Source organism: Anguilla rostrata, chromosome 5, assembly GCF_018555375.3.
Source record: "Anguilla rostrata isolate EN2019 chromosome 5, ASM1855537v3, whole genome shotgun sequence".
NCBI classification, from domain to species: domain Eukaryota; kingdom Metazoa; phylum Chordata; class Actinopteri; order Anguilliformes; family Anguillidae; genus Anguilla; species Anguilla rostrata.
The window spans coordinates 34,422,850-34,444,374 of record NC_057937.1 but is presented as its reverse complement, the minus strand read 5'-3'; the positions used below and the strand labels follow the sequence as shown (position 1 = coordinate 34,444,374).

The 21,525-nt window shown below is 45.1% G+C and overlaps 2 protein-coding genes across 2 annotated transcripts in view; one reads left to right on the top strand and one right to left on the bottom strand.

The window, feature by feature from the left end:
- Nucleotides 1-21,525, top strand: part of sdhaf2 (succinate dehydrogenase complex assembly factor 2) — an 89,385-nt gene that overhangs the window by 64,144 nt on the left and 3,716 nt on the right. Inside the window, exons 2-3 of the mRNA XM_064335872.1 lie at nt 19,656-19,725; nt 20,402-20,625. Of these exons, the coding sequence (XP_064191942.1) occupies nt 19,699-19,725; nt 20,402-20,625 (251 nt within the window). The 5' untranslated portion in view covers nt 19,656-19,698. The remainder of the gene's footprint in view (nt 1-19,655; nt 19,726-20,401; nt 20,626-21,525) is intronic.
- LOC135255110 (cleavage and polyadenylation specificity factor subunit 7-like) lies at nt 229-19,307 on the bottom strand. Its single transcript, XM_064335870.1, is given in 11 exon segments — nt 229-831; nt 1,459-1,732; nt 2,127-2,274; nt 5,917-6,035; nt 6,499-6,659; nt 6,662-6,768; nt 6,771-6,866; nt 12,503-12,648; nt 12,913-13,016; nt 17,266-17,475; nt 18,789-19,307. Coding segments are annotated over 10 exon segments (1,449 nt in total). The 5' UTR covers nt 18,873-19,307; the 3' UTR covers nt 229-831.

Sequence of the window (21,525 nt, the reverse complement as noted above, 5' to 3'; positions counted from 1 at the left end):
AAACCACGCATCCCTCACACAACAATCCCTTCACAGGCTGAAGCATAATCTAAATCCACTAAAAGATTTACCTGCCCAAATAAAAACATTAACTCATCTTACCTATTCGTGACTGGCGTATCTACCTGATTTAAGTCATTGGCGTCAACCCTTCAACCACTAGATTATAATTTTCCTTATAATTTTTTATAGTGAGACCAACAGAAGAGTCCACACACACACACACCCTTTATCGTGGCTGAACTGATTTGTTTGTTTTTATTCAGTTTCTTAGTTATTACAAAAAAAAAAGAAAAAATAAGGACACAAAATACAGACGAACGAACGCACAAACGGACGTATCAAAAAATCTTAGCGGTGTCCTGGGTCGGGGGGGGGGGGGGGAAAGTTGCCTCCCGCGTCCCTACGCCCACTATCCTGCAATCAAAATGAAATCACAAAACAATACTAATAAAACAAAGGCTCTCCACGAAGGACACCTGTATGTACAGAGCGAGAGGGAGAGAGAGACGGAGAAAGAGAGCGAGAGAGAGAACAAGGTGGAGAGCACAAGGCCGAGTTCTTCAGAGGAGCTGCGCTCGTGGCTGAGAGAGATCGGAGCAGGTGCTGCAGCTGAGTCTGGATGGGGAATGAGCAGTGCCTCCCCCCTCTTTCCGTAAAAACCCGCCCTCCCCCCTTCTCTCGGCGTCTCTCTTTCTCTCCGTCTCCGTCCTCCAGCTATCCCACGTTCCTCAGCAGCGTCGAGTAGAAAAGACCCTCTCCCGCTCCGTCACGTGACTTTGGGGAGAGGGAGGGGGAGGCGGGGGGGGAGTCGGAGGGCAGGAAAACGTCCTAAAGCAGAAAAGCAGAGGGAGGAAGAGAAAGAGAGAGAGAGAGACCTTTGACTCCCCTTTATTTAACAGTTAAAGGAGACATACCATTATTGTTATCCAAAATATTCAGAGAGAAGAAATCAAAAGAAGAAAACAACAAAAAAAATAAAAGGAAAAATACCCACAGACTTAAAAAAGAAAGAAATGTAATTACATAAAATACATTAAAAAACCGAGAAAGCGTGCAGAAAGGCTAAGTGGCGCATCTGTGAGATACGAATGGACAGAGAATGCGCAGTGGAGAAAAGAGGGGGATGAGGAAACTGAAGAGATGCACAGGTAAAGGGAGGAATATAGAATTAGGGAGGGAGATATAAGATGACAGCGGCAGACAGAAATGAACGAAATGGGTAGATGGGGAAAAGAGTGGTGTGTGTGTGTGTGTGTGTGTGTGTGTGTGTGGGCGGGGGGCAGCGGAAAGTAGTGCAGAGAACGCAGAGAAAGTACAAGGTGAAAAGGGGAGGAAAATGGTTGCTGCGCTCATCAATCACTGTGACAATCAGTCCGCGCGAGCAGCCATTTCTGTCAGGTGATCGTTTGAATAACGCGCGCTCGAGAAAGGGGCGAACTTGAACCGGGGGCTCACCTAGCGATGCCGCTCCCTGTACTCTCTGTGTCGCTCTCTCTCCCTCTCCCGAATGCGGTCCCTCTCCCCGCTGGCCGAGCGGTCCCGGTGCCTGCGGGACGCGCCCCCGCCCCCGCCGCCGCCGCCGCCGCCACCACCGCCGCCGCCGCCCGCCATGTCCCAGGACTGGCTGTGGGAGCCCTCCCTCTCCCGCTCCCTCTCCCTGTCCCGCTCGCGCTCCCTGTCCCGATCCCGGTCCCGCTCTCTGTCTCTGTCCCGGGAACGGTGCCTTTTCCTGCTGAGAGATCCCAGCGTCAGTTTTATGTGAGAGTGCCGACCTGACAGAGGCCACTAAGCTGTCTATACACATCACACCAACACACACACAGGCACCTTCAAACACACACACACGCACAGACACAAACACATAAAATATACACACAGACAAGCGTGCACACACACACACACACACATACGGACACAAACACACATAATATACACACAGACAAGCACACACACACTCACACACATACGGACACAAACGCATAAAATATACACACAGACAAGTGCGCGCACACACACACACACGGACACAAACGCATAAAACATACACACAGACAAGCACACACACACTCACACGGACACAAACACGAAAACACACTCACGCGCACAGAGATGCACTCGCTTACCTGGACCCGTAGGACTTGCTCTCGATGGAGAACAGGCAGTCCTTCAGAGACGTGACCAGGGCTCGGCAGCGCTCGTCCGTGGAGACGCGCGACTGCTTGATGACGGCGATGGCCGTTAGCAGGGTTTCGATGGCCAGGGGGAAGTCTCCTGAGACGGGGAGGGGGAAACGCCTCGATGAGCAAGGAACTGCGTTCACAGGTGAACCCATACACACAATGGCCACTAGAGGGCTCTGCTCCAACAGCCGAGTCCACCAAACGCGTGAAGGTAATAAGCTACATGCAAGTGGCCTGTTCCAGGTGAACCATACCACAAGGCACTAGAGGCTCTGCTCAAGCTGAGTCACCAAGCGAAGGCAAGACATGCAAGTGCCTCCTCACGGGTTTGTTCTGGCAGGTCTGACGATAGTGAAACGGTAAGTGAGGAAAAAAGCCCCTGGATTAAGTCAAACGATCAGAGAACTCTGGCACTCTAGCTATGTGGTCTGCCTAATATCTGCAGAGTATTAAAGCAAAAGCATCCAAGTTTGATTGAAACACGAGTACGGTCAATCTGGAAATGATGGTCAAACACAATAATTTACTGTCAGCATTTCATTTCGAAGCATGTAGAAGGCATTTTCTTGTCTGCCAGTTTGGACCGTTAGCTAAACGGAAGCGTTCGTTTAGGTTTATAGAGACACGCAGATCCAAGACCAACTAGAAAAACACGCAGAAAAACCTATTTGCGTCATCAAAATCTACGAATGTCTGGAGTTGCTCGATTTTCATGGGCCCTCTGGGTCAGTATCAAACCACAGAGGAAAGAAAAATGCACTCACAGTAATAGCAATGGGAGCGCCGCGCGATTTCTTTTGTACGAAAGTGATAAAACTTTTGGGACAGCCGACCCCAGGATTTCATGAAGAAAACGTCGCCACGCGACACAAAGGCTCGGCGCGCGGCCTTCGAGCGGCTCGCGAGGTCGACGCGCCGCCGTCGCGAGGAAGAGACGCGTCCCTGGCTCCGCCTCCGGTGTCGCGGAAGGAAGCTTTTTTCTGTCGCCCCTGCTCGAGTTACGCGGTACCCACTCGCCGGTTCAAACCGGGGGGCGTCTGGAAGGCCTCCGCGCGGGGGGGGGGACCTCGCCCGCAATCAGCGTAATCAGCCCCGAGGAGCGCTCCTCGAACGGCGTTTCCGGGCCACCGAAACGGCTCTGACCGCGACCGCGCGCCGCTCGCTCCGATCAGAAACAGACAAACGAGACCGAGAAACATCCAAACGTTTCTATTCTTGTCATTTTCACAGCACGGTTTAGGCAGCTGTGAAACCTTATATCGCACTACAGTAGGGTCTAGCAATACTGGGATTTTTTACAGTATCGATATGTTGATGGAGAATATCGAAATAACTTAATGTATTCTAAATTTTACGACGAACCGTAGCGTGTGATCGTGTGTATACTGGAAATAAAACATTATGGTTCTTTAACAATTCACTTTTTAATTCTTTAACTATTATTATCTTCCCCCATCAAATGTTTCAGTTACCAGAGGTGTTTGAAAAAACTGTGTTGTGACATAACATTTGATAATACAGGGGGAATCCTTACTTGGAGAATTAAGCACATTTTTTGACTCAAAATCATATCCTGATTAAGACCTGCATGCCACTCAAGCCTGACACACCCTCTAAATATTAACTGAATATGTGAATTTTGAATATTGGTGGGACATGCCCTCTGAATACCCTCAGAGGTAAAACGGTCCTGCTTGGATCGCATTGTCAGCATTTGCTTAACTTAGCAGCGTGACGACTGAAAGAACAAATTCTGAAGGACTATTTTTGTTTAGTTGAAAATGACCTTTGGATTAAACTTTACAGAAGTATTCCTGATTATCCCAGAAGATATTGATAGTATGGGCTCGGTATTGTGAGTAACAATAAGTCTTTAATGTATCAAAAGTCTGGTGGATTGCTAGCAAACACGCCTTAGTTAGCTGGTTAGTTAGCTAGCTAGCTAGCCATGTGCAAAATTTACTCCTGATGTATGCCAACGAAACCCAGACTGTATTGGGATGGGACTAGGAACGATATTGCAGCATTCATGGTATTCATTTATGATCATTTTAAATTGAAGGGTTACGGTGGGTTCACTAATACTGAAATGTTGAATACAGTTTAAATGTTGGTTAATATTTATACTGTAATCAACATTTCAATATTAGTGAATTTGTCATGATGTCAATATCAATATGAGCTTCTCAGAGAAAAATATCGATATATCAAAATATGACTGGACCCTACACTACAATGTTATCACTATGTTGCATGGAATTTAGTAACCAATTACATCATACAATATGTTTACATTTTGTATGCTTAGTTTACAAGTAGTTTGATTCAGTTGCTATTTCAAAGTTGAAACTAGCTGTTTGTTTAAAGCGATCATCCTTTGTCCAGACAAACCTTCATAATTCAGGCATCCAAAATGACCTGTTATGTAAGTGCGCATAAAAAAATTATGAGCTGAAGTGCAGCTCTCTTTCTTCTTGGGCTACAGGGTTACATGAAGGTGTATCTATTAAAAAACCAGTCTGTGGCAGATTTATTTTCAATCAGTTTGGAGCCGTTTCAAGTGGCTGTAGTGTTGTGGGTGCTAGCTCTGTCCACAGTCTGAGAAGTCTCCTAATTCAGTGGTAAATCTCAGAAGTCTCCCATTTCACTCTACAGTCAAATAATCTCCCTTCTCAGTGACAAGTCTTCTAACACAGTATCCAGACTCGGAGAGGTCTCCTAACTCAGTCTCTAGCCTCAGAGAGAAGTCTCCTAACTCAGTCTCTAGCCTCAGAGAGAAGTCTCCTAACTCAGTCTCCAGTCTCAGAGAGAAGTCTCCTAACTCAGTCTCTAGCCTCAGAGAGAGGTCACCTAACTCAGTCTCCAGTCTCAGAGAGAAGTCTCCTAACTCAGTCTCTAGCCTCAGAGAGAGGTCACCTACCTCAGTTTCCAGTCTCAGTAAGAGGTCTCCAGTCTCAGAGAGAGGTCTCCTAACTCAGTCTCCAGCCTCAGAGAGAAGTCTCCTAACTCAGTTTCCAGCCTCAGAGAGAAGTCTCCTAACTCAGTCTCCAGCCTCAGAGAGAAGTCTCCTAACTCAGTCTCTAGCCTCAGAGAGAAGTCTCCTAACTCAGTCTCCAGTCTCAGAGAGAAGTCTCCTAACTCAGTCTCCAGTCTCAGAGAGAAGTCTCCTAACTCAGTCTCTAGCCTCAGAGAGAAGTCCCTACCCACTCAGTCTCCAGCCTCAGAGAGAAGTCTCCTAACTCAGTCTCCAGCCTCAGAGAGAAGTCTCCTAACTCAGTCTCCAGCCTCAGAGAGAAGTCTCCTAACTCAGTCTCCAGCCTCAGAGAGAAGTCTCCTAACTCAGTCTCCAGCCTCAGAGAGAAGTCTCCTAACTCAGTCTCCAGTCTCAGAGAGAAGTCTCCTAACTCAGTCTCCAGTCTCAGAAGTGTCCTAACTCAGTCCAGCCTCAGAGAGAGTCTCCTAACTCGTCTCAGAGTCTCATGAGAAGTCTCCTAACTCAGTCTCCAGTCTCAGAGAGAAGTCTCCTAACTCAGTCTCCAGTCTCAGAAGTGTCCTAACTCAGTCTCAGTGAGAAGTCTCCTAACTCAGTCTCAGAAGTCTCCTAACTCAGTCTCAGTGAGAAGTCTCCTAACTCAGTCTCAGTGAGAAGTCTCCTAACTCAGTCTCAGTGAGAAGTGTCCTAACTCAGCCTCAGTGAGAAGTCTCCTAACTCAGTCTCAGAGCGCTGTCTGACCTGCAGTGGCCCCAGTCACAGCCTTGGTGATGGCGCTGCTGGCGATGGTCCGGTTCCTGTTCATCAGCTCTTCGTACTCCCCCTCCGGCATGGGGGGCGTGGGGGCGTCGGCGTCCCTGCTGAAGAAACACACGCCTCGCGTTTTACCGCACGCGCTCACGAGGGTGGTGACCCCAGAACACTCTCCGCTTCCCACTGGAGCAAATTACTCCTGCTTTACTGTAAGACGTGGCCAACCAAAGACTCCAAGACGGACATAAAACATGCGCTGAAAGTGTTAGCGAGCCATTTACTGCAAGAGGCAGTAAATACTGTTCTCTTCAGACCGCAACAAAGTGCACTGCAATGTCTGCCCACAAAACTCATGGGCACGTCATTATTGCAATGATAATAGCATAAGCGTTCTCCTTTACCATTTATAATAGAATTACTTGTTAAGTGCACTATTCACATCCAATTTAGGGCAATTTAGAGTGATTCTGATCGAGTCATCCTCCCAACATTCATAATTGCATTGCCCCCGACAGTGACCGCGTCATTGGGGGGGGGCGGGGCTGGGTAACAGGAGTGGGAGGGGCTCACCTGTTACGGCTGTAGGCTGTGCTGCTGTAGCTCTCCTGAGCCGGGGGGAAGAAGGCGGGGTTTAGGTGGAGGGTGGGAGCGGGCTGGCTGGGGATGTGGGGCGGCGGCGGGGGGTACATGTGGGGCAGGGGCGGAGGGGGGATGTGGGGCGGCGGGGGTGGCTGAAATGTGGGGGCAGGTCTCCGCCGAAGGGAGGGGGCCGGGCGTAGAAGGGCGGGGGCAGGGAGGAGGGCTTACTGGAGTGGGGGTGGGGAGGGTGGGGGTGGGGTGGGGGTGGGGGTGGGTGAGGGGCGGGTGCTCGGGGGAGGACCCGGGGGGCCGCCCGTCGGTGAAGTCCGACTCGCGAGAGTTGGAGCGCTGTGGGACACCTGGAGAGGGAGGGAGGGAGGGACGGGGAGAGAGAGAGAGAGAGAGAGAGAGAGGCTGTCAGTCCTGTCAGTCATTGTATGAGTAATCGCTGGTATCACTCTCTGGGTACCATATCCATTTTCTACACCTGTCAGTGGATTAGTACATCACCATTGACACATGTGCGTGTACCTGTCAGTTTATAACCGAATCAGTCTGTCAGGAAGGATCTCAATAGATCAGTCCTAGAATTGGTTTACCTGCGATAGAATTTCAAGGTAACAGCTGCTGTGTTGCTTTAGTCAAAGTGGCAGGACGTTCAGGAAGAAATTAAAATGGATTGGCAGCCTACTTCTTAGATCTCTAATAATAGACATGTCAAAAAATATTTAGAATAATTTTTTTCAGCTGAGTAACTAAATAAAGTTAACAGTTAAACCTTTTTTTTATTTTTTAGAATTTACACACAATTCTGTCTTTGTTCTATGACTAAATGAATCAAGTAGCAAGCAACAAAACACCCTGAACCAGCTAATGCCCAAGTTGAGTTTGAAGCCCTCCCCTTGGCGTCCCCAGTGACAATGAATGGGATCCCAATGCTGCGCTACTCCAGTTCATGTAGAACACCAGCAGGTGGCGTGAGTACGCGCCCTTCTGGACCTAACGGATGATGCGAGCACGTTTTCACAACGGCACTGCTGAGTGCTCTGAAACTCAAGCGGGTATCGGGACACACGGCTGAAAGTCGAACCCCGTGTTGACATCTCAGAATTTTACAGCCAGTTCCACGCACGTCCCTTCTCATCTGAGAAGAACGGAGGTAGGAAGTCTGAAAAGGCGAAAGGGGGCTGGGGGGTGAGGTGCGGACACAGCCAAAAACAAGAGTGACCACGTGTGCTCACAAATACGCAGTTATATTCATCTGTACCCAAAACTCCTTGCAACAACAGAACAAATACGACAGCCCAGCTATGACAATATGGGCGGAGTAAGCTTTCTGCACACAAATTAGGTACGGCGAGGAAATCCTTCCTTTAAAATGGCAGGGTTCCGGTATTTACTCAGCCTGCTGCTGTATCTTTCGTTGATTACGAAGCGTGAATGAAATGGCACTAAGATGTCCACTAGGGCAGGAATCAGAAACTCCAGTCCTGGAGGACTTGGGGGGGGTTTGAGGTCTTTGGGTTTTCTGATTTCCTGTCAACAAGCAGTCAGTATAGGTCTTGCAAACAAGGTTTGTTGCCTAATAAGCCAATCAAAGATGTGATCTTATCAATGAGCCATCTGCATATCACATACTTTCTGTGTTATAACAGAATCAATGAGCACTGAAGTGCTGAAACGCCAAACAATGAGCAAACCCATTGGCCGTCTTGGACTGAAGGTCAAGACCCCTGTACTGAGTCTTGATGGCACCATTTGCTTTCTGTGTGTTTGGCCACAACCTTTATCTTCTTCCTTATAAATTCGACAGAAACAAATCAGTACAGGCTCCTTTATAAGCATAGTGAAATTAAGAGCAGTGCATTTCCTGCCAATACGTCTACGACTTAATGACCGTCCAGGAAAGCCACCCACATCTGGCCACTGGACCAGAACCTCATTTAATTACAGCTAATTTCTAAATTTGCTTTGTACGATGGACTACTGCTGCTGACAGGTGTCTTCTGTTGTGAATACATGCCATCTCATTTCACTAGTGTAAAATTAAGATTAGGGTTTCCACTGCATTGCAATTAATGGTTGCAACATCTGATACTGAATAACTTGAAGTTTTCACATGTACAATTCATAAATTGCACATTATTATTATTATTATTATTATTATAAGAGAACCAAGAATCAAAGGTGCATAGGACCCCTATTGTTTTTGCTAGGATCATTTTTCTTCTCCCTACATTTTCACCCCTTTCCCATGCTCAAAAACTCACTAAATCTGGCCGCCATGTTTGGTATTGCTGCCAATTTATTATGCATGCAACTGGAACTCTAGGTGGCGCTACAGTGGCACCCGCAAAATTGCAACTTTGAACAAAAATTATTACGGCCATTCCTTTTGACATACATTCACCAGACGTTTTCCTCATGTCCACCACCTCATTTTGAACTTCTAAAATCAGAGTCTGCTTTATTGATTTTTCCCCCATTTTCTTGTTCGAACTTTTCCGTACTTCCAGAATGTTTGCCTAATTCTCACATTTGGCATGTGTCATGTACCCTGTGTTAAACTGCGAAGAAAATTTTGACGTCTGAAAAGATGGCCACTGGACTCTAATTCCAATGTAGACAAAAATTGCTGACCATGCCAAAAATATGTGTATGCCCCCCCCCCCCCCAATTTTCTGCTGATTGTGGCGATACCTCAGGGGATGACAGACGGCCATATTATGGACAAGCATGCACAGGCTCGTGGTGTCATGGCTCAATGGGCCTGAAGGTGGTGCTTTTTGCAAAATGCTAATTTGCATAAACTCCTTTAGGCCAAATTCTTTCACAGGAACCCTCCGATAGCTTCCCTCCAACAGTCCTGACAAGTCTATCCACCTCCGTCCATTAAAGAAAATGAAATATGAATATGCAAAAATTGTGGAAAAGATATTTGACCACACCTCCTTTACATCCAGCCACTGTTCAAAGTTTAGAAATATACAAATTGAATAGGGACCCATGTAGATCATGTGTCTCATTTCGTGAACCTACTACCAAAGGTGGCTGTACAGTACCCCTTCTAAATTGCAATATTCACATCATTATTGCAGATGTGCCTTTACATCCAATAAACACCTAGTCTGACTCACAGGATATAGACTGTGGGTATAAGCCTCCCATTGGCCGAATATTTCAGTCGGAATTCTCTTCCCCTTCTGCTATCAGCGTGTTACTGTTTTTGCAAGGGCACCGTCACTGCATCCTGGGCTTAGCGCCGCCCAAGACGACTGTGATTGGTTTAAAGAAATACAAACAAGCCAGAGCGTTTTTTCCCCCTATACCGGAATGATAATGGGTTGAGCCAGACCTTTCTCCAGCGCTGGCACAGCTGAAACGAAGTGTGGAGATCGGTCTGGCTATGCGAGACTCATAAACACCTAATCTGGTATGGATGAGCTTTGGATAAGGTTTGCAGTCCTTGCCAAAGTATAAGTTGTTACAATCAATTTATGCTGAACAACAATGACTTTTCTGATAGGACTGAGTTCACATACAGATCACTGTGACTCAGAGCTGCCCTCCCCTGTCGTTCGCCCCCCCGCACATTCACACTCTGACAGTAGCTCCAAGCAGGCCATAAACCCCCCTCCTCCCCCCGCCCCACACACACACATACAACTGCATTGTGCAGTTCCTGAGGCTTAATATGTACCTACATTCTGTTTTCTATAAGTATAATGGCCTTGTAAATGGCTTCATCCATCATTTCAAGAACTACGTTAGACTTTTTCAGGTAAAGAACATTTATGACCCCGGGAATTACATCAAAACCACAATATTGCCATTTCTATATTCGCTAGACTATGACATTTCATAAAACATTTCCATGTAAAGATGATGTCCTTCAAAAAAGTGATCTTCTTTAGAAGATGCAGTGTTTCAGGCAATGTCATAAGCTAATGAATACAGAAACGGCAATATTATTGCTTTGTTGCCTTCCAGGGGTCAGGGATGTTTTCATGACCTCAAAAAGTCATCTTACAGTATCTGATGTAATTTGTGATGTGACCACACACATGCTTTCCATGGAAATGAAATCATTTCCCAGTTAACCTGCTTAAAGTTAGCTGCAGGGAAATCATTACGATTTCCATGGAAAGCGTCAGCAAATCACAGCACAAACTGGCAGGCAGCAAGACAAGGATGGGCAACTCCAGGCAATGCCGGGGGGGGGGGTGGGGGGGGGGGTGGTGATTAGCAACTCAAAGGGGCATTCTGCTCCACGATGGCAAATAGGCTGGTGCACCAGCACATTTACGACAAAGGACTGGACCTTGCACACTCTGCGTGTATCCCTCTCCCACTGCAGCATGTTGCGTAGCCCCACAACACACCTGTGGTATGCTGCCAACTACACTGTCGCAAAACTTTGTTTATATTTTTGCAGACATTTTTAGAAAGATACAAATTGCACTCAATGGTCAGTGCTTCACCCTTGGTGCTTGGCCCCCCCCCCACATTGTTGCTTACAGCTATATTGATTATTATTATTATTATTGTTCTGCATTAAATTAAATGAGTAAACACAATCTTGGGTACAAATCTTTTTCAAGATTACCCTGTGGTGATGACTAAATTCAAATAAATGCCTTGCCAGCAATTTTTTTTTTTTTCAAATTAAGGCCCCCAGATTCATAGCCCTTAAATGGGCTTGACATGTGATGGTGAATGAAATCCCAACAAAAAAAAATTAAATTGTGAAGTCTGCAGAAAAAAAATGCTTATAAAATCTAAAGCTTATGTCACAGGATAAAATTCATCTTCATCGGAATAAGTGGCCCTCTCATTCTAACTGTCAGTCTAACTGTGCAGGAATAACAAAAGGGGTTTGTATGAGAGGACGACGACACGGACAGGGCCACAAGACACACCGCACGAATGAATGAGCGCTTTCACAGTGGGCTACGATGCCATTAACGGCAACTCGTTTTTGTACAGTTGCTGTGACTGGCCGTGTTTAAGGGGGATGACTCACTGAAAAACTAAGCGTCGGTTTGGTCAGACGACCAGAAGCGCATCGCAAGGCCTCGCCTCCAAAATGAATGGAGTTCTGCGGAACAAAGAGGATCCGGCGAAGTTCGTTTTGAAATCGCTTCAAAATAAAGAATGGTGCTCCTTAAGCAGGAGTCAATGCCTTGACATTCAATATAAATTTTTTTTTTTTTAATTTTTAAGTTTTTAAATTCAGAGAATTGTCAATGCCAACTGCTTGTAATGCACTCACTAAATAGACACTACTCTATATACACTATATATACGTTTTTCTACTGTCACCCAATAAAACATGCTAAGAATCAGGACATAAACGGGATTGAAATGGCATTATTTAAAAAATAAATGCATGACTAGACAATTGAATGAACACAGGTACATGTGTAGCTATTCGATAAAGGAAGATTTACTGGGATTGAGAGGCCGGCAGGCTGGCCCATCTCGTCACCACAAAGCCCTGAACCTTCAGTACAGGGCTTTAAGAAGCTAGAGACGTACGTCTGCACCGCTTTCATCTTTCCATTCCCGCAATTACACAAACCTGACCCACGCTTTCCAGTGTTAGCCACCGCTGCCGAGCTCATTTTTAATAATGAAATCTTTTTGTAATTAGCGCATTGCCATTCAAGACATTACTTACTGATGACTAAAGACGTGCAGCTGACTGTCTGTTGGATATTTCTCTTTTCTAATCTTATTCCATATTCATCAAATACATTTGTCCAATTTTGACTTGAAGTATCTAGAAGGCCATCTTTTGTGGTTAGAGAGAGCCTGGTTTATAAGTCTTCAAAGCCTGGAAAGCTTATAGGACTCTGCTACAGTGACACTGATCAGAACAGCACCCCCTGTTGGCTGAATCCAGATCTATCAATACCGTGTGAGCCTAACGTTTGAGAATACCAGGAATAGCAGTGTGTCAGAGTGTGCGCGTGCGCCGAACTGGCTCCCTTACGCTTCTTGGCCTGGGACTCGAACAGGGAGAAGTTCTGGCGGGTGGCGAAGCGGCAGTCCACCTTCTCCCCGTTGATGTGGGAGTGGGGCAGGGACTCCAGCAGCCGCTGCAGGGAGGACTCGGACGACACCACCACCTCGGCGTACCTGCGGGGGAGGGAGGAGACGCGCCCGTCAGCCGCGCCGATGCGACCCGCGGCTATTAGCAGGGACGAGATGCACAAGTGCGCCCGCGGCCTGCACGGGAAAGCGAAGCGTTCGGCCGCCATTTTGCGTTCATAGAAGAAAGCGAATCAAACGGCATGAAACGCGGTGGTCAAATGACACGGCAGACCCAAAACTGCAGCAAAGAGTCCACCAGAGCCCAAGCTCGCACGGCGGCGAAGGCCGACCCTTCTCCCTGAAGCTCACCCTCTGGACTGGCCGTTGGCTCTGTTCTCTGCAAACTTGATCTCCTGGATGTCCTTCACCCCGATCCGGTTCGCCACGTTGATCAGGTCGGTGTCTGTGGTCCACTGAAGGAGAAAAAGAAGAGAAAGATCGGTTTGAACCTTACACCCTCTCGCCTCTTTCAGTTCTGGCGCTGGATGAGTGAGGCAACAGTAAAGCACAGCCCGTTCAGCGGGCAGAAACTAGGGCTGCACAGGAAACCTAATGCTGTGAATCTCTGACAACAACTCAGCACACGATGACCTGAATCAACTGCGCGATGACCTGATTCCCCAATTACGAGTTGGGGGGTGGGTGTCAGGTGAACCAAAGCTTGCTTAAACCCATGCTGAAAAATGGCTGCATCTTTTCTTCCCTCCTAAGAAGAGCAGATCAGTCCACGTTATATTTTGCTTTATTCAGTTAAAAAAAAAAGCAGAGGACCGGACACACATGGAAGGGGCCACAGCCGACAAAGCGCCACGGTGGGGACTGACCCCGCCCCCTGGCCCCGGGGAGAATCGCGTGTGGCCGTGAGTCGGCTGGCCTGTGGGCCGCTCGGCACGTCTTGCCAGCGACTGCCTCTTATTGGAGCTCTGGAGAGCCACAATCAAATGTGCCGCAATGGAGTCTCTTCACACGAGGACCAAGCTTCTGAGAAACTCCAGTGCTTTTGCTGGTGAGCACAAATGATTTGTTTTGATATGTCCAAAATATATTTATATCGGCTGTCAGTACAGTGAAAAGAGATTTCTGCCCTTTGCCTCTCCCAAATCGCTCCCTTGATTGAAGAACGTTATTTATTCCTTTTGGTTCATTTAATACTTTAAATGCCCTTCCTACGCTTCAAATTCAAGGACTTTAAATCTGTTCAAGGTTTGATTCCCACAAATTGAAGAACCCATAAAAAACTTTACGGCAGTCTCTATCACACGGGCGGCAGCCCGTCGAAAGAGGAACATAAAACAGGCCAGAGTGTCGCTAAAGACAGTCATCCCGGGATCAATTCTTTCAGCCCCAATCCAAACCACAAACATTGGTTTCTATAGACGTGCACTGATCAAAATCACTCAGAAAAAAAGAACTTTAAAGCATGTGAATTTACAGTTATTTTCAAGCACTTTCAAATCCTTTAACCTGAGGTTTCTCAAAGATTTCAGAGAGCACGGGCGCCCTGTTTTAAACAGAAAAGGCAAATACACACTCCTCATCACTTGCTGCTGCAGCTGTTGTCGTCACATTCACATCATCACATTGTCATCAACAATTCCGCATCGAGGTCTTCGTGGATCCACAATGTGGTACCAGAACTACACGTGAACTACACGTGTGGTACCTGAACACACAAAGGCCCCAAACAAATTCTGGCCACTGGCTCTCTTGGGTTTCCCATGTTCAGATCATGATATACCCGTGAAGACTTCTTAATTCAGCCGTGTTCAGTACCACCTCAATGTTCCCTGGTTTCACCTACAAAAACCTGCCCAATTACTGCAACCCATGGCAAAATTGTTCATGCACAATAACCTGCAAAACAACAAGCTGCTATGAGCTCCAGAGGGGCCTGAGTGAAAGCCTCCAATGTATACTGCAGCATGAACGTCAATATCCCCGCAACCACCATCCCATCGGGCAAGAAGCGGAACAAAACGTCTTCAGATTGCGAAGAGAGCTCGCTAGAAGTCAACGGCTCCATATCTTCAGGGAGGACCGTGTCACTATTCTCACCGCCTCTTGCTCGGGGAGGCGAAGACCTCGGTCGTAACGATTTTCCGAGATGCGCAAACGACAGGCAACAGCGGGCAGCACGTGGTTTCATCAAGCTTTCTCTTCGATCGAGAGTCAATGTGGACTACAAATGTTACGTATACAGAAGAAGCTCATTTGTGGATCCCGGGATTAAGGGCCAAACGCTCCTAACCCATAGAATCCCACTGCAGAGTACGTCCCAGGATGTGAAACCAGCCGGTTTTTTAATATTTACTATACAGGGAGGGAGACAACTCAACTGTATTTTATAGTCCAACGACTTACATGTTTCTTCCCATTCAGTCTGTAGAGTGCATTATGGGAAGTGCATTTGTGGGACTGTTGTGAGATTCGGCAGACATTCTACACACAACTCCAGTTCTGAAATAGGGGACTTTCATTATTACTTACAAACCTTTGCATGCTTCCTATTTTCTTGCAAGGTTGGTCAGAGGTTTTAAAGTGCAGACCACTTACAAAATGACCTGCCAGTTCCACAAAGCGGCTTTCTTTGAACAGATCATCCCCTGATTTGTCCATTTAATCTACGAGTGGACCAATAAAAGTGTCCTTCTAATCTTTCTCTTTGGTGTGACTTGTTTTTTTATTTTTACCTTGGTGATGTTTTTTTCCTTGACTCTTTCTTTTCCAAGACTCTCTCAAGGCTACAAGCAGGAAGAGCTATTTGAGCATTTTTGGAAAGTCATGTTTCATTGGTCATTAGCAGTCCTCCTTGCCAGCTGGCCATAAAAAAACTCAAGAGAATGTAGGCGGTTGCAAGTGATTGTTTATAGCTTCGCTCATAATCATCTGAAAAACTGACTAAACTATTCTGCTAAGTTTGTGAGTGATTTCACTCAATTTCCAAAAATAACAATTAAAATTCATAACTATTTTCATAGTGATAGCACATCCAACAACAAACAAAATAATTTAAGTCTGATACACTGCTTAATGTAAGGTATAGACAGATCTTCCATATAATTGTGTGGTTTGCTTCTTGTGCAAGTTTGATCAGACCTCATAGTTTTCGCACTAAGTTATGTTATACAATGGAAAGGTAGTGTGTGCCAAAGTTACAGTCAACTTTAAAGTAAACTGAAACTATAACATTGACCACTTGTGTTAACTCCTTTGTTGCTTTAGCAATATGTTTGGGATCACTGCCTTGCTGTAGCGCTGTCCAATGAGTTTGGAGCCATTTGGTTGAACATCAGCAGATAAGATGATTCTGTACACTTCAGAATTCATTCTGCTGTTGCCATCAACAGTAACATCACCAATGCCTGACAAGTGAGACAGTACCTGTGGCAGATATATATGCTCAAACCAAACACCCCCACCCAAATGTTTCACAGATGACGGGGGGATGCATTGAATCTGGGGCAGTTCATTTGGCCTCCACACTTTTCTCTTGCCATCACTCTGATACAAGTAAATCTTGATTTCAGCTGTCCACAAGACCTTTTTCCATAATGCTACACAGACTCTTTTATGCACTTCTTAGCAAACTGTAACCTGCCCACCCTGTTTTTGTGACTACCTAGTGGTTTGCATCTTGCAGTGCCTCTTTAGTTTAGTTAGATAGTTTGTAAAGTCTTCTGTGGACAGTAGTAACAGACACATCCACACCTGCCACCTGAAGAGTGTTTCCAATCTGTTGGACAGGTGTTTGAGGGTTTTTCTTCATTATGGTGAAAAATCTTTGGTCATCATCTGTAGAAGTCTTCCTTGGCTTTTCAGGCCCTTTGAAATTTCTGAGCTCACCAGTCCACTCTTTCTTCTTAGCAATGTTACAAGCAGACGATTTTGATAAGCCCAAGGTTTGGACTATGTCTCAGACTGTTCTTTTTTTAAAATTTTTTATATTTATTTCTCAGCCTCTTAATGGCTTCCTGGGCTTTCAATGGCACAATTCTGGTCCTCATGTTGACAAATGCCAATAACAGACTCCAAAGGCAATCGAAACCATAGAATTAAGACCAGATATTGTAAGCCCTCTTATACCTGTGCTAAATAATCAATTGAACACACCTGACTAGTCAGAAACACTTAAGAGATTTGTCCCAATTGTCATCGTGCCTTAAAATGGAGGAGAGGGGTATGTAAAAAACGTGCTGCAGTTTCTACATAGTCTAAACCAAAATGTATTAAAAAGCTGAGAATCTGAACTTTATTACTAGTGAATTGTTTGATTACAAATATAAAATTTTGGAATACAAGACCAAATCAAGGGGAAAAAATGCCTTTGGCCCAAACAATATGGAGCTCATTGCATACAATGAAAGTTTCCTATTTCAGAACTTTAATTGTGTAGAATGTTAGCCCCATCTCACACCAGTCACACAAATTTCAGTTACCAGGGGTATGAAGTAGATTAATGAGAAAAGAGAGATGCTTGTACAGTGTATGAAATGGCAGCAACCTTCCAACTTGTTTGGAAGCATTTAATACAATTTGTGTGCATCACTTTTTCCTAGTCCAACTATTCATTCTAACTGTTTCACATGGTCTGCTTTCAATAAGTTTTGCTTTCCCAAACCAATATTGTGAACAAACTGGAAATGGGCTCCTGTGCAAACTCACCCAAGAGAAGTTGCCCACATAGACAGCCAGCCTCTTGCTCCGCCCACCACTGTAAGTGTACAGTATAGCAGGTTTGTTCTCAGGTTTGGTTGGCTGGGCCTTGTTGGAAGATGTGGCCTCCTCCCTCAACAGCCTATCTTGACTTACGGAGCCTGTCAGTACATCGTCATAGAGATCACTCGGCTCGGCTCTTCCCACAAATTCTCCATCCTGAGAAGGAAACATTAAACACAGTGTCTCTGTTGTGCATTTAAATACAGCATTTAAAAGATTCTGCATTTAAAGAAACTTGAGAATGTTGAGAAAATCACGAAAGCTATACAAAAATAAACAAGAGCATTAGTAAAGGCAAGGTGACAGCTGAGCCAGTAATATCAAGAGTCCTAACAGCAGCAAGTGCTAAGGATAGCTACTAGGGATAGCAGTTTTGGATTGTTAACATTTGCAAAGCAAACAGGAGCCAATTGAATCACCCCAGTCTTTAATTTTAGCATTTTAAAAATGTTTACCTGCCTTTATGTAATCACTTGCTATCTAACACAATTTGAACATGGGACTTTTATTCTTCATGCCATGCATAACCACTTCTGCATAATGTGGCTACATAGGGTAAATAATCCCTCAAAACAGGAAGAGTAATTAAGACAAATTAACAGTTTGTTAAAACTATGGGCTTGCAATTGTGGTCGAAATGAAAACCAGCACACACACGGGTCCCTAGGCTGAGAAAACCACTACCATAGATGCTGCTAGCACCTATTTAAAAGTCGTTCATATACAAAATAAATGTAGAATTCTCTGGCTCGTAGGAAGCCCTGGGATTAAGTTAACTACTGTTACCAAAATGAGAAAGGGAACTGATAATTACATGAACTAACAGGCCATCTTATAAAAGAACATATTGTCACATGTAGTTAGATGGGTGACATTAGCAACATTTATGAATGTTAGCTCACTGGCAATTGGGTTATACAACAAACTAGGAAGGGCATGGAGGAAGGTAGGCATGGTCATCACTGGTCTGAAGTATTGGATAGTATAATAATAATAATAATAATAATATATAAACCCTAAAAAGCTAGTTAATAACATAACTGTTATTTAGGCCATTATTGTGACAAACTAATTAGAAACGAGATTGCTGATCCTTTCGTAGCTAACTTAACTAGCTAACTGTGGTATTCTATTCAAAATTCAAATCTGCTCATACTATCCGGATTTCAGTGGCGGTATATTCCCGCATGTTTCTTGATTTGCAGTCAGACATCAGCTTGCCAGCATCCTAGTCAAGTTTGTCCATCACTTGCTACATTAGTGCTGACGTTAGCTAATCGACCGACAATAATACCTAGCAATGTCCTAGGTAACATCAACCAGCTGCAAACTAGTAATATAACGTCCTTGCAACCTATCCTTATCAGTCATTATCATTAGTCCCACGCCACAACCAGTTAGTCAGAATAAATTCCCACATGTTCCGGGCTGCAGTACATGCTGCCCACACGCCGCCCCCTCCGTCTCACCTCGCCACTGTTTTGATTGAAATCGTCTTCACCGTAGATGTCTATGAGCTCCGCTGCATCCGCCGGGCCCACCGCAGCCGCCATCCCCAAACTCGAATGAGCAACGTGGGCCCTGCGCTATGCAATTTAATATAGCCTCGCAACTAAATACTTATAGAATCCACGCTGAATGTACTTGTATTTACTTGTGCCCTTTAGCGTGCTGAATGTGTATTTAAATCGCTTCGTGGTGCAGCTTTCCAGCAAGCATTAGGCAGCTAGCCAGCTAGCTTGCTACTTTGCTAACATGTCCAACCCCTCCCCTTCCCGTTCCCTTCCCTCTCACCAACGATAACCTGTAGTTATGTAGCTCGGTCGTGCCGTGACAGTTAATGCCTATATTCCGAACCGTCCTAAAACCTCAGTACTTCTTTCTTGTCCCTTTAAAACAAATACATCCTCTTGGATTTCAGTCAATTTCAAACAGTCCTTCTACTTTCCATCCGCACTCGATACACACATCCCACACACGCCGGAACCAATTACCCCTGCCTTCGCTGTGTAGCGTGCGAGAATCTGGTGCGAAACACTCATCGTTCCGTATGGTTCCGGGGGTAGCAACATTGTGTAACACCCATATCGGAAACTTTTCCAGCATCAGATGTATTAACACTTAGATGTCTTAATGTGTAAATAATGTTTCCTTTAATATATTAGTTTTCTGAACTATTTTGTTTCTGTACATGACGTGCCTTGTGTTCATACACACTATAAGATTAATACCAGCCTATGACAAAGTTGGATGTCCTCACCAATATGGCGATTAAATATGTCATCTGATTTCATCGCGACCTTTCAACCCTAGTAGTTCGTAGTACAAAACGCTCTGCGAAAGCGCATTGAGGCCGATGTGAGGAGAAGGAAAAGAAGAATGTTTTCTGCCATTACTGTGAACAAAGTGAGTGATTTAACAGAGCGAATGGATCCAATTTAGTGTATCGACACGTAGTAAATGTGCACTGGGTAGGAGTATCGTAAATGTGACTAGCAAATATTTTAACCGTGAACGAACTACCAGGGAGGTCATGGTCGAAGAAATGACAAAAGTCGCCAAGTATTCTTTAATACTGTATGTATAATCAGCATACTATACCAGATCTGTAGTGGCATGAAGTACAGACACAATAAGTATAAATGTTTTGTTCGTGAATTAGCTGTCAAGGCGATACGATTGGCTGGGTTTGTGCTTCAGTCCCAATGTTGTGCAGGAGAGGGCAGTGTGACTTTCTTACGAAATACACGAGCCTCGTTCCATCGTAGTGTTTTGTAACTGACTGTAATGATATTGTGTAAGGTTGCCTGAGCGACATTCAGTTCCGGCATGCTATGTATTACGCAGTTTAGCAGACCCGCTGTAGAAATGTCATGTGACTTTATTGCGATGTTCTGGTAAATTAAGTATTATATGCATATCTATATTGTATTTTAATTAACAAATAAACTGAGGAAGAAGTTGCGTTACGTAGTTTCTACGTAAGGGAATCTAATGATTATGAAGATGATGATGATGATGATGATCTTGTTATTGTGGCATTAGAAATTCTTATAAATCATGATTTGTTTTTCTTTGATAGGTTGTCAGTGGCCTTTGCCGGACATCATGGCAACGGGCTGTGTTGGGGACAGTTTCAACCCGTGGTTACCGAGGTGATGCACCTGATGACTCTGGCAATGACCTCATAGAGATTCCCCTGCCCCCGTGGCAGGAGAAGCCTGGCGAGACGCTTGACATCAAAAGGCGGCGGCTCCTGTACGAGAGCCGCAAGAGAGGCATGCTGGAGAACTGCATCCTGCTGAGGTGAGCGCGAGAGGGAGATGTTTATTAAAAATGCTATGAGGGATTCACACGCTATTTCACCGGAATTTCACCCAATGATACAGAAATCGGCCCACCGAATGGGAAGTGTCTGAAAATATCTGTATTTTTAAAAATTAATCATCATAATTAATAAAAAGGCAGATGTGCAGTAATGACAAGCTCAGTGATTGCAAATCAAACCATTCAGTGAACTTGTTGGAGATTAAGATTGCATAATACATTGCATTAACATTGCATATGAGCAGGCTCTGTTTTGCTCTAATTATAGGGTATCACACTGTTTCTGTTGTCAGAGTTGCTGACGAAACATTGCATTGTTGAATTAGATTGAAACGTGTTGAGGTCTCACAAGACGTACTATTGGTTGTTTTCAGTTAAAAAAAAAATTGTTATACCTTTTTCTTCTGATGTTTTGCGAATATTGGGCCACAATGTGTTTTATCCAAAGCGCTTTGCAATTGATGCCTATCATTAACCCATTCACACAGCAACGGTGAAAGGCTGCCATGCAAGGTACCAATCAACTCACTGGGAGCAATTCGAGGTTAGGTGTCTTGCTCAGGGACACTTCGACACTTCGTCCAGGGCGGGGGATCGAACCGGCAATCCTCCGACTGCCAGACAACCGCTTTTACCTCCTGAGCTATGTTGCCCCTGATAATACGATAATATGCTTGATTAGGACCATCTGTTGGTTTAGGTCTTATTTTTATTTCTGTAGCTATAGGCTACATATCATGCACAACAAGCATTCAAGCTATAGTGACTGAATTGAAATCGGCTGTTCACTTTTTAAAGCACACCATCTATATCAAACAGACCCAGTGTGAGGGTGGGATTTTATCAAATACAATCTTGTTTACTCAGGTCTGATATGAA